At 34.4% G+C, this 14,134-nt stretch overlaps 2 protein-coding genes across 2 annotated transcripts; both read left to right on the top strand.

Moving 5' to 3' along the window:
* The first annotated feature begins 8,528 nt into the window (after positions 1-8,528).
* Positions 8,529-9,698, top strand: LOC107563590 (28S ribosomal protein S14, mitochondrial-like). The gene is made up of 3 exons (XM_016248481.1): positions 8,529-8,653; positions 8,919-9,083; positions 9,291-9,698. Exons 1-3 carry the CDS (start codon positions 8,585-8,587, stop codon positions 9,471-9,473), a joined length of 417 nt encoding a protein of 138 aa, XP_016103967.1. The 5' UTR covers positions 8,529-8,584; the 3' UTR covers positions 9,474-9,698.
* A 526-nt stretch (positions 9,699-10,224) lies between these two features.
* On the top strand, positions 10,225-13,953 carry LOC107563589 (calcyclin-binding protein-like). The gene is made up of 6 exons (XM_016248480.1): positions 10,225-10,389; positions 10,670-10,883; positions 10,974-11,070; positions 12,863-12,962; positions 13,067-13,161; positions 13,509-13,953. The coding sequence occupies exons 1-6, from the start codon at positions 10,372-10,374 to the stop codon at positions 13,666-13,668; spliced, it is 684 nt and encodes a 227-aa protein (XP_016103966.1). The 5' UTR covers positions 10,225-10,371; the 3' UTR covers positions 13,669-13,953.
* The last annotated feature ends 181 nt before the right edge of the window (positions 13,954-14,134 follow it).

The raw sequence follows: 14,134 nt of genomic DNA, 5'->3' as shown, positions 1-14,134 counted from the left end.
ACAAGATTTTTTAAGGTTCATGGCTTTTGACAGTCTTTCACTTCTTGAAATGAATACAGATGTAATGTAAATCCAAGACTGAAAAACAGACGTCTATATCTACAAAACTTGGGTGTTAAATTGAGATAGTTCACCCAAAAAATACAAATTCTGTCATCATTTACCCACACTCAAGTTGCTCCATACCTACAATTTCTTTCAGCTGTTGGAGACAAAAGAAAATATTTTGAAGAATGTTGGTAACCAAACAGTTGACGGTAGCCATAGTATGGAAAAAAAAATACTATGGAGGTCAATGGCTACCGTAAACCATTTAGTTACCCACATTCTTCAAAATAAATTATTTTGTGTTCAGCAGTTGAAAGAAGGATGAGTAAATTATGACATAAAGAAAATATTTTGAAGAATGTTGGTAACCAAACAGTTGACGGTAGCCATAGTATGGAAAAAAAATACTATGGAGGTCAATGGCTACCGTAAACCATTTAGTTACCCACATTCTTCAAAATAAATTATTTTGTGTTCAGCAGTTGAAAGAAGGATGAGTAAATTATGACAGAATTTACATTTTTGGGTAAACTATCCCTTTAAGAGTAGGCTACTGGAAATGCAAATAACAATAAATCGCAAGGCAAATATAAATTATAAATATAGAAATGTATTTAATTTTGAGAAAATTGCACAACATCGTATTGGAAACAATTGGACCTTAGTCAAAGTAGACACCATATTTAATAATGAGAGCCTCTGAATTTGTTGTAGGTACACTCTTAAAAATAAAGGTGGTTCACGATGCCATAGAAGAACCTTTTTGTCTAAATGGTTCCATAAAGAACCTTTAACATCTGAAGAACCTTTCTGTTTCACAAAAGGTTCTTTGTGGTGAAAGAAGGTTCTTCAGATTATAAAAACGCAAGAAAGAGATGGTTCTTTAAAGAACCTTTGACTGAATGGTTCTTTGTGGAACCAAAAATGGTTCTTCTATGGCATCGCTTGAAGAACCTTTTGAAGCACCTTTATTTTTAAGAGTGTAGTCACCCTTGAATAATACCACAGCATTATTTACACTTTATCAAATGTTGTTCCATTATACTTGATTCAGCAGTAGTTGAACAGACCAAAAAGATCTTGATTGTATTTCTCTAATCAGAAATCTGAGCTGAGCTCAGGGCTGCTAAATAAGTGAAGGGAAAATATTTAATTAGTTGGGAAAAGAATATAGATCCTGAAAGGGTTGTCAAAACTCTGCTTTAAACCCTTACTGCTAAATGCTCCTGACTCAATGTAAATTTATCAGGTTCAGCGCAGATTCTATACATGCATGGTATTCCTAGCGAATTTCATCAAGAATCACACACAATTTTCAGTATTTTGTTTTGTTTATACCAAACAAAACACCACTTTATTAGCAAAGGCCACCAAAACATCATTCTACAGTATTCCACAGGCACAAAAAGAGCTCATCTCCCTCCCAGAGAGCAAAGCTCGTCTTTTCTCACCTGTTTCTCATTGGCCACCGAGGTTCTTTCCTCCTCAGATATAATGTGATCTAGACACTTGACTTGAAGCATGCTGTTTCAACCCACACTGCCTGGCCCAAAAAAAATACATTCTTTCTTTATAGGTATAGCAGAGGTCAAATCTCTGGAAGAAATGTCCTATATGGCGTTGGAAGCTGACAATGTTTGTGAATCGCTCGTTTTTCGCTCATTTTTTATTTGTTTTTTTTTGTTTTATGCATTCCAGACAGACTTTTGAACGACTTTTTCTGCAGGTTACACAGTTATCAGGTTATCAGGTTTTTGAGTGAATTATTGAATCAATCAATGAATCTATATGTAGAACTACACTGATTCATTCAGAAAGCAAACAAATGAATGAGTCATTGAATTATTTACTCAAATGATTCGTTAGAAAACACTGATGATTCTGCTTTAAATTCATTTGGAATTATATTTGTTGTACAAAATAAACAATGTAACTGGGAATATTGTGTCTAAAATGTCAATTATTTAACATCAGTTTTTTTTCACAGCTATTGATCAAAGATACAAATATGAAACATAAGTTGATTATTGTGCAGGAAATATCAAATGATGCTGGTGAAAATTTTTATTTATTTTTTTTGCTGATAGGCAGTTCATTTGGATATGTGTGATATGATGAAGAGCTGTCCTGTCACATCTCAAGATCAAAACACTGAGATCTGAATTTAGTTATAATAATTACAGTGCACCACATCAAACTACCTACCATTTCCACTGACATTTATTTATCCTGTAACTATCTAACCTGTCCTTTAATCTACTTTTCCAACAGACAATTATGACAGCATTATCAGCTTCAGATCGCTGGCCCTCCCTATAAATTTAATTTATAAATGAGCAACACAACTAAATGTCTACACTGCCTTCTCCAGTTTTCTGTTTACCTCTGTCACAAATGTTCTTTAAATAAACCTCTCTGAGACACTTAGGGATTCTTGTTTGTCACTGCCTGTCAAAATTGTTGATATATTACAGTAGGTCAAATTTACAAGCTCAAAGAGGTATTGCCAAACCGATATTGTCAAGCCTATGAAATGAGCCCTATGTGATGTCAGCACATTATAAACCTCTGACTTATTTTCAAATAAAAATATCTAAACATCCTTATAATATAATAAAACAAAACAATAAAACATGTTTTCAGAGAATACATATACAATTAATAGTAAGTAAAAAAGAAAAAATACATGTAGTACATTTTGTTAATAACCATTACATTAAATTTACAGAAGAAAATTGTACATTTTAAGCATTTTTTAAGTAAATATATTTTAAGTATACGTAGTGTTATATGTGGTATATAGGTTTTTTCTTCCACCATTTCCAAATTATGTATCAGAACTACATAAACATTACAGAAAATATAGTACATTTATCTCTCTCTTTTTTAGAATATTTAGATACTTTACTAGAGAAAAAAAACAAAAAATAGTGATAAGCAGATTATATCAACAGTTCAAGTTTAAGTTTCTCGCTTTTACATTGATAAATGATCTGTAACTGAAAGTTCTTTTGACAAACACTGTTGCCAGAGGACTGATATCATACAAGATCATGTGTGAAATGTTTCCAGAAGTCTAATCAAATGAACTAGTATTTCTCCAGCCACATTCTCCATGCTAAATTAGATATCCCCTACCCACCCACTCAGGTGGGTGCAGAAATACTACACTTCAGCTGTCCAGAACACTACACATCCACATAGTTTAGATGTACTGTTGAAAATAATGCACCATGGCATGAGGAAATCAGTCAAGCAATCTCCCTCCCCAAACGTCTATAGATTCAATTTACCATCTTAGTAAAATGGTTAAAACAGGCAAGAAACACATGCACATGTGAGGGTTTTTTTTCTCTCTGCAGGCCATTCTCAATTACCTGACTCAATAAAAGAAGATTTCATAAAGTTTACAGACTCTGCTCTACCGTATTGTGTTGGGTTACCCCGCTCCACTGAGTGGAAAAGGGTAGTGGGTGCCCTGAGAGCACACTTCCTGTTAACCTTGGTGGTCTATTTGAATGAATTCACAGATGGTCATGCAAAAAACTCTGAAGAGGCCTAAATGTCCCAGTTATCATTTCATATTTTATTTTGAATTCAATTCGTCATAAACGTCCTTATGCTGTGTTTGATGGGATTAACAGTTAGGTTTGGAAAGCATGATCGCACTGATTGTGATGGTTGGCCGTGCGAGGTTCATTCCCTCTGACGTCTCTATTTCTTAATCTAATGTCAAAACCAGACACGCATCGGGGACAAAACATTAATCAAATACTTGTCGTGCTTCTGTGCTGAAATTAGAGGTTGAAAGTTTAATAAAAATGACACTGCTGAGAGTCGTTCTAGGAGCCCTTGTTTGTTTACTGAAATTGACGATCAACTTAAATGGGACTTCAGGATGGATGTTCTCTCTTTTCCTATGTGTCAGCTTCAGCATCTGTTGAACAGAAGGACTGGAGTGTAAAATGCAGATAAAAACATGCACTGACCCATGGAGAGACGAGGAAGAACAGGGGCTTCCGACAAAATATAGACTAGTTCAGTGCGGGTAGTCATCGGTCCCCAGCTATTAGATTGACACGGTCCTGAGGGTGCAATGCAGAACATTCCACAAATCAAGAAGACCTTGACCTCGAGTCCAAAAAGGACTTTACCTCATAGCTGGAAGGCTGCCTGAAACGGTAGCAAGCACAATGGAAATGTTAGAGAAACTTTGCACTTTTGTTCATTTTGTCAAAACTTGTACACTCTAAAAAATGCTGGGTTGTTTCAACCCAATGTTGGGTCAAATATGGACTAACCCAACTGTTGGGTTAAATTTTGGTTAAATTTTTTAATTAACTTTTTAACCCAACAGTTGGGTTAGTCCATATTTGACCCAAAATTGGGTTGAAACAACCCAGCATTTTTTAGGGTGTAGAATCTTCTTTAAAAGTAGGCCTAATGTTAATGGTTTCCCACTCTCTAACCAACATTTTGTATCATAGAACAGTGGAGAATTTCTGAATGATATGCTGTTTGAAAACTGTTTGAAACTGTTTGAAAAAAATCTAAATAAACAATTAGAGCTACTGGTTCAGAACACTAGACTGTGGAAAGCAAACAATCTTAAGGTTATGTTTGCACATCACCTGTTACCACATATGAACATGCATCTCCACATGTGTGGAACATTTGAATTTCTTCAAGTGAAATTTGTGGGAACTTTTTGAAAGATGCTGCCTTCAAGTGCACCTGGGGAACTCCAAGTTGGGCATTCATTACAAAGAAATGAAGTCGGAAGTAGCCTAAAAAAATGTATTATTTGACAAATAAATCCAAATACCAACATCTGAATTCAAAGTGCTGAAAAATATTCATTCCTATATCACTAATTTATACATGGTTTAAAAACTAAATGTTTGTGTTACACAAAGCATACCATGATGACTGAGGTTCTGCAAATCAAATTAAAACAACTTGCTAAATTATACATTATAATTCACTACAGACATGCTTCCTACTGTTTTACAAGTGTTTTCGTAATGTTTAAAAATTGTCATGCCCTATTCCAACTCGACAAGTCATGTCTTTCCCACTTGTAAATATGATTTTGTTCAGTCATTAATTTGCTTGTAACTTGTAATTACAATATTTCCAGCTCTACATGAAGGGCAAGAGAACTGACCAAAATAACAGACATAGTAATATTTAGATGCTGAACCATGTTTAGCACAAGCAGACTAAATCATTTTGCAAACGTTCTTCCATTTCACTTTCTCTGAGCTCATATAAAAACTGAAGTACCCACAAATACTAGACGGCCAGCTTCTTTTCTGCAGTGTATTCAAATGCTGACTTTGCAAGGCTTAATAGTGATGTCAGAATGAACAGCCCACACAAGTAGCTCATGAAAATCAAACAGGACACTGTAAAAGTGAAACTCATTTGAGCTCTTTGTGATGTTGTTTAAATGAACCAGTGGAGATGCTAATATAAAAAGAATAGGCAATTTTAATCTCTTTTCTATAAAGTAAACCTGAGAGAATTCACACAAAAATAATTTTTGCACAGGTTAAAAACATTAAACAGCAATTTTAGCTTACAAAATGTCAACCTCAAACTCATTTGGTTTCACATCATGCAAGGTTCAGTTTAGTTTCTCATCTTCACACCCCATTGGTGAGTCAATCTGGAATGTCTGAATATGAATTCAGCGGAAGTGAAGCCCTTCACACCACTATGATTCATTTTTTATTTGTTAAAGAACAAAGCGCAGACCGAATCTGTTTTGTTTTTGGAAAGGATTGATTTCATTTAGAAGCAACTAGTGGGATTTCAAGTGGCCTGCGAACAGCAGGAAATTTACTAAATACTTTTGAAGCCTACGCTTCAGAAATCTTCAGAAGATCAGAGTTGCAGATATTAGATTCAGCTTCAGAAGAGCAGCACATGCATGACACAGTATGGCATTCTGCTTTATATTGGTAAGTTTAAAATAAATAGAACTATGCTGTGAATTTTCTATCTAGATCAACAGCATTAATGCCCAGATATTTCCAAAGCATGTCCTAAATATAATTATTTGCACAATGTTTTATATATGTGGAGTTCTTAAAAGAGTATTTTTCATGTAAAGATGATGGTATATTTAGTAATATGCACTCCCATAGAAACTAATGCAAAGATTCAAGGATTTTGCTCACTGGTCACTAAAGTTGACAGGTATATTTCTGAGTAAACATCCAGGAATGGCTCATGAATTAACATCACCACATGGCATCATTTCTAGCAAGTTGTCAAAAGCTCTTCCTAAGATTGTCTGCAAGTACAGAAGTGGTGTTTGAAGTATTGTCACACAAAAAAATATTTCCAAATGGAAAAATATGGGTAGAGCCTTCAGCAACTTTAGTTGCCTGCAGGCTTACATGGGTTAAAATTAGTTATGTTCCCTTTCTATTCCTATTCATTTATTTAAGTTAACCTCACATCATAACAATTGGTTTATAGAAGCATTACCTGGTGTCTAGACCTCACGAGATCTGTTTTCCACTTTCATTTACATAATGGATCGTCTTTGTGAAGTTGTGCAATTTGACATATGTTAGTATTTTTCTCAGAACACATCTCCTTGTATTTTTTAACAAAGGCCGATTGCTTGGGAAATTCTACAGGAATTTACTAGGACCATTTTTTATGAATGCCTTGGGGTTGAACTCTAACCAGTGTCATGCAGAGAAGCACATAACAAGCTGTTTGTTGGTTGTTATTCTGTTGTCGTCTGCTTTTTTCTTCTTTTCAGTTGCATTGTTTTATTGGGGGGCTTTATCCTGTGGTAATGACAGAATGGTAGATGAGCATAAGAAATGGCAAAGTAATCTTCATTTAGTATGTTATGGAAGTGCTGGCTTAAAAAAACAAAAAAAATGTTAGCAGACACAAAATGAGGAAACTTACCTCTGATATCAAGCTGTGAGGTAGGAATTTTAAAACAGAAGGTACACTATGTCCCCTGTTTATTCTTATACTTTGTAGGCCTATAATATGCTCAACAAATTTGCTGTCTAAACGTACCCAGATTTCCTATTTGTACAGCCAGTCAGCATTACAATCAGACAATTGTCTCGAAGAGAGCTTGTTTCTCTTGTCTTGAACTACTACTAACACAATAATTTTTCTCAGAACACATCTCCTTGTATTTTTTAACAAAGGCCGATTGCTTGGGAAATTCTACAGGAATTTACTAGGACCATTTTTTATGAATGCCTTGGGGTTGAACTCTAACCAGTGTCATGCAGAGAAGCACATAACAAGCTGTTTGTTGGTTGTTATTTTGTTGTCGTCTGCTTTTTTCTTCTTTTCAGTTGCATTGTTTTATTGGGGGGCTTTATCCTGTGGTAATGACAGAATGGTAGATGAGCATAAGAAATGGCAAAGTAATCTTCATTTAGTATGTTATGGAAGTGCTGGCTTAAAAAAACAAAAAAAATGTTAGCAGACACAAAATGAGGAAACTTACCTCTGATATCAAGCTGTGAGGTAGGAATTTTAAAACAGAAGGTACACTCTGTCCCCTGTTTATTCTTATACTTTGTAGGCCTATAATATGCTCAACAAATTTGCTGTCTAAACGTACCCAGATTTCCTATTTGTACAGCCAGTCCGCATTACAATCAGACAATTGTCTCGAAGAGAGCTTGTTTCTCTTGTCTTGAACTACTACTAACACAATGCAGGTGCAGGATGCAGGTCACCTCACAATATCTCAAAGGTCTCCGAGGTGCGATTGTTCATGTGTCCTGATGCATTTTCAAGTCTGAAAATGTCATTTGTGAAGACCAGCCTGTAAAATTGAGCCAAGTGATGCTAAATGTCTTTGCTGAATTAAAATGCCAAGCTTTAAAATATATTTTATTGAATAGAAATTGTGAGTAAAAAATAAATAAATAGAATATTGTTGTGGCAATAGGAGGTCTTGGAGTCAAAATAAAGGGTAAGAACTGCTTTAAATGTATAGGCTATAACCTATATGACAGGTATTTAAGGCTTTAAGTGCGCAGATCATACAGATTTTGTCAAAGTGTACTAGCCTACTACATTTAAAGCTGGTTTGTTAGTTTAATCCTTTGAGGAGTCTGATGGTGTTTATTAGTAGCGACATTCTGCCACTATCTGGCTAAGTATTGCAATTACACACAAACTGTTACTGCTGTTCATACTTTGTGATTTTACTGATTATTTTGTCTTTATTTTCATGGCTGATAGATGCTCAGAGCTACAATTCTCTGTGGACTTTTCAAAAATGAATCGAAGTCTATAAATTCGCCATGACATTCAGACAAAGCCAGTTTTCGATAACATCGTCGGCTATATCCTATAACAACAAAGTTTCATAACTTTTGCAAATTGTTTACTACTGTGTTTTGCTTAGAGTTTTGAGTGAGGAGAAACCCCAAATCTCGAATGAACATTTAATATGACCAGGAGATGGCGGTAACGATATATTAAACACAATTCTTACCCTTCAAACCACCATCGAGGTTAGTGCTGGATCAACATGGCGGCATGGAAGCTCCTCAGCACGGGCATGGGGTTTCTGCAGTCGTCCTTGCCGATTTGTAGACAGGTAAATTCACTTTAGAAAAAATCAGATTTGTAAATTCAGAGTCTGTTAGGACTTTGAATGCATTGTATTTGTGTTTGAATGGTGTTGTATTTCGATTGCGATCACGTTAGACTGTAATAAGATACACCAAGACATACTAGTGACATTTATACTTTACGAACTTGTTTTTATTAATTTTTTTTTTGTCATTTGTTTTGGGTTTTTGACTAGGTGTATTTCAAATATACACGTATTCAGATGTAAAATCTGCTCTGATGTTCTTCAGGCATACAGAAGTTCACTTGGAGTGGTGGAGCAGGTCAGGAGCTACTATGTTGACTGGAGGATGGTACGGGATGTGAAAAGGAGACAAATGGCATTTGAATTTGCAGATACAAGACTGCGCATCAATGCCATTAGGAAGAATACTATTTTGCCAAAAGAGCTACAGGTAACTGTTACATTCAAAGTCTTGCAGTTTCCATTTGTTGGAAGTTTATACCCTCTTTATTTCCATGTGCATGATTGGATTTTTTTGTCAGGATTTTAAATCCATTTACACAGTCATTAACCTTTATTTTGACTTGCAATGAATGAATAAATTAAATGTCAAAATATTGATGATAATACAGGCCATGTCTCATGTTTATTTCCTCAGGAGATAGCTGATAAAGAAATAGCTGCACTACCCCGAGACAGTTGTCCCGTGCGCATTCGCAACAGGTGTGTGATGACATCCCGTCCTCGTGGAGTGAAGCGCAGGTGGCGTCTCAGTCGCATTGTTTTCCGGCATTTAGCGGACCACAACCAGATGTCTGGAATACAGAGATCAATGTGGTGATCAGCCATGGGATTGTTCTGAAACCTTGTCTTAAAAGAGAAGATATTCTTGCATAAAATAACGACACAGAGCTGGAAAACCAACAAGCACCTGCTCAAATGTTGTATTTTTTTCTACTAAATTGGTTCAGATTTCACATCGTCACTTTTTTTTTTTTTTCCTTCATTTTCAAATGATGGCAAATTATGTACGTTATTTTATTGTCGATACAATAAAAAGGTGTAATGTGCTACCTTTTGTGTTTTGCCATTTTATTTTCATTTTTATTTTTTAGGTTACTGGTATATAACCTTTTTACTTCTTGATTATCTCTTTATTTGGTGTGTCACACTATATATTATATGTTTTGCTTAATTTGACAAAAAATACAAAAGACACATTTTATCAACAACACAAAGAGCTTTAAATAATTCATTGTGAATTAAATTTTCGTTCGTATTTGAATGTCAACAAATTTTCTTGTTAACTAGTAAATGTTTTGAGTATATTAGAATGTTTTCTGGTTGCTGTAATCTTGAAAGTTATGAGAACATTTACATTTTTAAATTTAGTGTATATTTTTGTACTTTTATTATGTTAAGAATCATTTTATCCCATATGTAATGTAATACATTTGAAACATTGTAATACTTTTTTTGTTTTCCATGATGAATATGAACATTCGGTTTTTGTAAGAATTCTTTAGTAGTGTGATTGGGGTCATTTATCAAAGGCAACTAAAATCAGGTCTTTTATTTTGACATCACATAACGCGGAAGCAAGAATCCTTCTAGAAACAACGCTGAATGCATATATCAGTGGACAAGCAGCGCCCGATTGAAAGCAAAGTGCATTTCCATTAACGTACTTCATTTAAAAACTGCAGAAGGTAGTTTCCTAAGGTTTCCTCAAGGCAGCGATGGACATCAATGAGCTGGTATAATGGACTGTGTGTGTGTGTTATTCATTTTAGTTCCATGTAACGTTAGTGATAGCAGTCTTGCCAGCCGCCAGGTTTCGTTTTCATTGTACTGTAAAGCCTCATGCACTGATATACAGAAGCGTATGAATGTGAATGAAACTCCTGTTCTACTAGGATGTTTTATAGGACAATATACACATTGGGTGAATTAAGTATGGCTCTGAGATGACAGCTGCCTGCTGAACATGTACACATGCTTCTTTACTTGTTCTCAGATTTGACTTTGTGTCTTTAGATCGCCGGTCTTGAGAGTGATCTTAAAGAGATCGCGAGTCTGCTGGAGAAATGTGAACGCCAGCGCCTGCGGGACGTGTTAACGCAAGAGCAGAAGAAGATCGAGAAAGAGCTGGCGCAGAAACTGCAGCAGAAACTGCAGCAAGCCAAGAAGGACTCTGGAGACAAAACTGACACAATACTCAAAGGATACACAGTCAAAATTAATAATTATGGTGCGTTCATACCTCATGATAATAGGCATATGCTATTCCATAATGATATGCATGGTCTAATACACCTGTCAATGTTTCTGTGTGTCTTAGGATGGGACCAGTCTGACAAATTCGTCAAAATCTACATTACACTAAAAGGAGTACATACTATTCCAGCTGAAAATGTTGAGGCCAACTTTACAGAGAGGTATTGTTTACACATTGAATATTGCTGAATTTTGGTCTTTCTTTTTTTATTATGGTAAAATTATGCAATATTGCTTATTTATTGTTGTTTTTAATAATTAATATTCAAATAAGTAAATTCTTAAAATTAAATTCACATTCGAATATATATATATATATATATATATATATATGTGTGTGTGTCTGTGTGTGTGTGTGTGTGTGTGAGAAGAGTTTATTTGCAAAAACAGATAACTCTGTAATCATGTTTTATTGTGTTAGTTAGCCGTAATTTTAGTTATTTTTTAACCTAATCAAAATAACCCAACTGCAGTTTAATTGAGATTAATTGGAATACACAATGAAAAAACATAATTTTTGAGAATTGTTACAAATGGAGTTATCGATTTTTGCAAATGAACTCTTCATATATATATATATACACACACGGTGGCATGCAAAAGTTTGGGAACCCCTTGCAGAATCGGTGAAAATTTGAATAATTTTAACAAAATAAGAGAGATCATACAAAATGTATGTTCTTTTTTATTTAGTACTGTGCTGAGTAAGATATTTTACATAAAAGATGTTTACATATAATCCACAAGACAAAAAAACTAAAAAAACAAGCTGAAATTATTCAAATAAACCCCTTCAATAGTTTGGTAACCCTTGGTTCTGAATACTGTGTGTGGTTACCTGGATGATCTACCACTGTTTTTTTGTTTTGTGATGGTTGTTCATGAGTCCCTTGCTTGTTTTTAAAACTTGTTTTTTACAGTTAAACTGAGAAATTCAGTTCAGATACAACTATTGTGTGCAGTAACAACAACACAACTATTAAAAAAGGTTCAAACATTCACTGATGCTCCAGAAGGAAAAATGATGCATTAACAGCCGGGGGTGAAAACTTTTTGAATTTGAAGATCAAGGTAAATTGTCCCTAATTTGTCTTCCGGGAAACATGCAAGTATCTTCTGTTGCTTCCGAAGGGCAGTACTAAATTGGGGAAAAAATGATATTTATATAATTTGGACATCTTCATCCTGTTAAAAAGTTTTCACCCCCAGCTCTTAATGCATAATTTTTCCTTCTGGAGCATCAGTGAATGTTTGAACCTTTTTTTAATAGTTGTGTTTGAGTCCCTCAATTGTCCTCGGTGTGAAAAGATGGATCTCAAAATCATACAGTCACTGCTGGAAAGGGTTCAAATATGCAAAAGATGCTGGAAAACTGAAGAATCTGCAGGACATGGAGGATTTTTCTGAAGAACAGTGCTCAGTTTAACTGTTCAGAACAAACAAGGGACTCATGAACACCCATCATAAAACAAAAAAACAGTGGTAGATCATCCAGGTAACCACACACAGTATTAAGAACCAAGGGTTCCCAAACTTTTGAAGGGGGTTATTTGAATAATTTCAGCTTTTTTTTTTTTTGGTCTTGTGGACTATATGTAAACTTTATGTAAAATATCTTACTCAGGACAGTACTAAATAAAAAATTACATGTATTTTATGATCCCTCTTATTTTGTTAAAATTATTCACATTTTCTGCAAGGGGTTCCCAAACTTTTGAAGGGGGTTATTTGAATAATTTCATCTTTTTTTTTTTTGGTCTTGTGGACTATATGTAAACTTTTTTATGTAAAATATCTTACTCAGGACCGTACTAAATAAAAAATGACATGCATTTTATGATCCCTCTTATTTTGTTAAAATTACTCACATTTTCTGCAAGGGGTTCCCAAACTTTCACATGCCACTGTATGTATATATATATGTATATATGTTCTGCTATTCTGTCTTCACAGAGGCTTCAGTGTTGTAGTCAAAGATCTGGATGGGAAGAACCATCAAATGACAGTCAACAACCTTTTATTTCCCATTATTGTAGCAGAGAGTAGTAAAAAGGTTTGTCATTTTCTTTGTTTTTGTATATTGGCAAATTGATTTGTTTTATGGATAAAATTGTATAGATAAAGAGGCAATTGTAAAATTCATTCATTTGTTTACAGATAAAAACAGACATGGTGCTTGTTATGTGCAAGAAGAAGTCAACAAAAAAGTGGGACTGCTTGACACAAGTAGAAAAACAGTCTAAGGAGAAAGAGTGAGTAAAATGCACACAATTTCATTCTGTATTGGTTTTACTTTTTAAAATTCATATATTGAAGCAAATTTTAAATCAAATGGTGCAGATGCATAAAAAGAAAATGCCTAAGTTATATAAGAAAATTATAAATGTAAATTTAATATTATTCAAACTATTATAAAAAGTATATTACTATATATTATAAAAGTATATAATTATTAAATATATATATATATATATATTTAACTGCATAATGCGCTATTATCTGGGTAACATCATAGTAATAAGTATCATACTAAATTTGGTTCTTCAAATTATGTTTATAAGTCATAAATGGTAATTGAATGGTAATCTGTCTGTTTCAGCAAACCCAACTTGGATGAGAATGCTGATCCAAGCGAGGGGCTGATGAGCGTGCTGAGGAAGATCTACACGGATGGAAATGACGAGATGAAGCGCACTATCAACCAGGCCTGGGTTGAGTCTCAGGAGAAGAAGGCCAAAGCAGATGACTTTGACTTCTAAGCCAGCTTATTGGTCTGCTTTCACAGTGAAACACCCAAATTCAGCTGCTGCATGCATGCCATTCCAATTTATTCAGATAATTTTATGTATTTTTCTACTTTTTTTCCCCTGTTAAATGCAGCTGTTGCTGAAAGTTTTGTTTCGTAAAGTGTTTCCATTTCCACTGTAATTTTCACAGCATTCTTAATTTTAAGTTGTTCCATATGGTAATCAAATGTTCAGGAAATTTTCAGTTAATGTTATTGCGCTTAAGAACATGTACCTTAAATGTGGAAAATGAAAATAAATGTAAAAAGTATTTTATTGCTTCTGGTGGTCATGACATTAAATGTTGCTGTCATGTAATATTACTCTCATCATCATGGAGTTATCTAAACTAAATGAACTGTGGATATAAAAGAAAACAGTGTTTGTTAATTAGAATTTTAATGCAGTCTCAAAATCTTTTTTTAGATAACATAATTGT

The sequence above is a fragment of the Sinocyclocheilus grahami genome, unplaced genomic scaffold, assembly GCF_001515645.1.
Source record: "Sinocyclocheilus grahami isolate Dianchi unplaced genomic scaffold, SAMN03320097.WGS_v1.1 scaffold879.1, whole genome shotgun sequence".
Taxonomy (NCBI): domain Eukaryota; kingdom Metazoa; phylum Chordata; class Actinopteri; order Cypriniformes; family Cyprinidae; genus Sinocyclocheilus; species Sinocyclocheilus grahami.
Note: the sequence above shows the minus strand (reverse complement) of the source record. Positions and strands in the feature narration are given on the sequence as shown.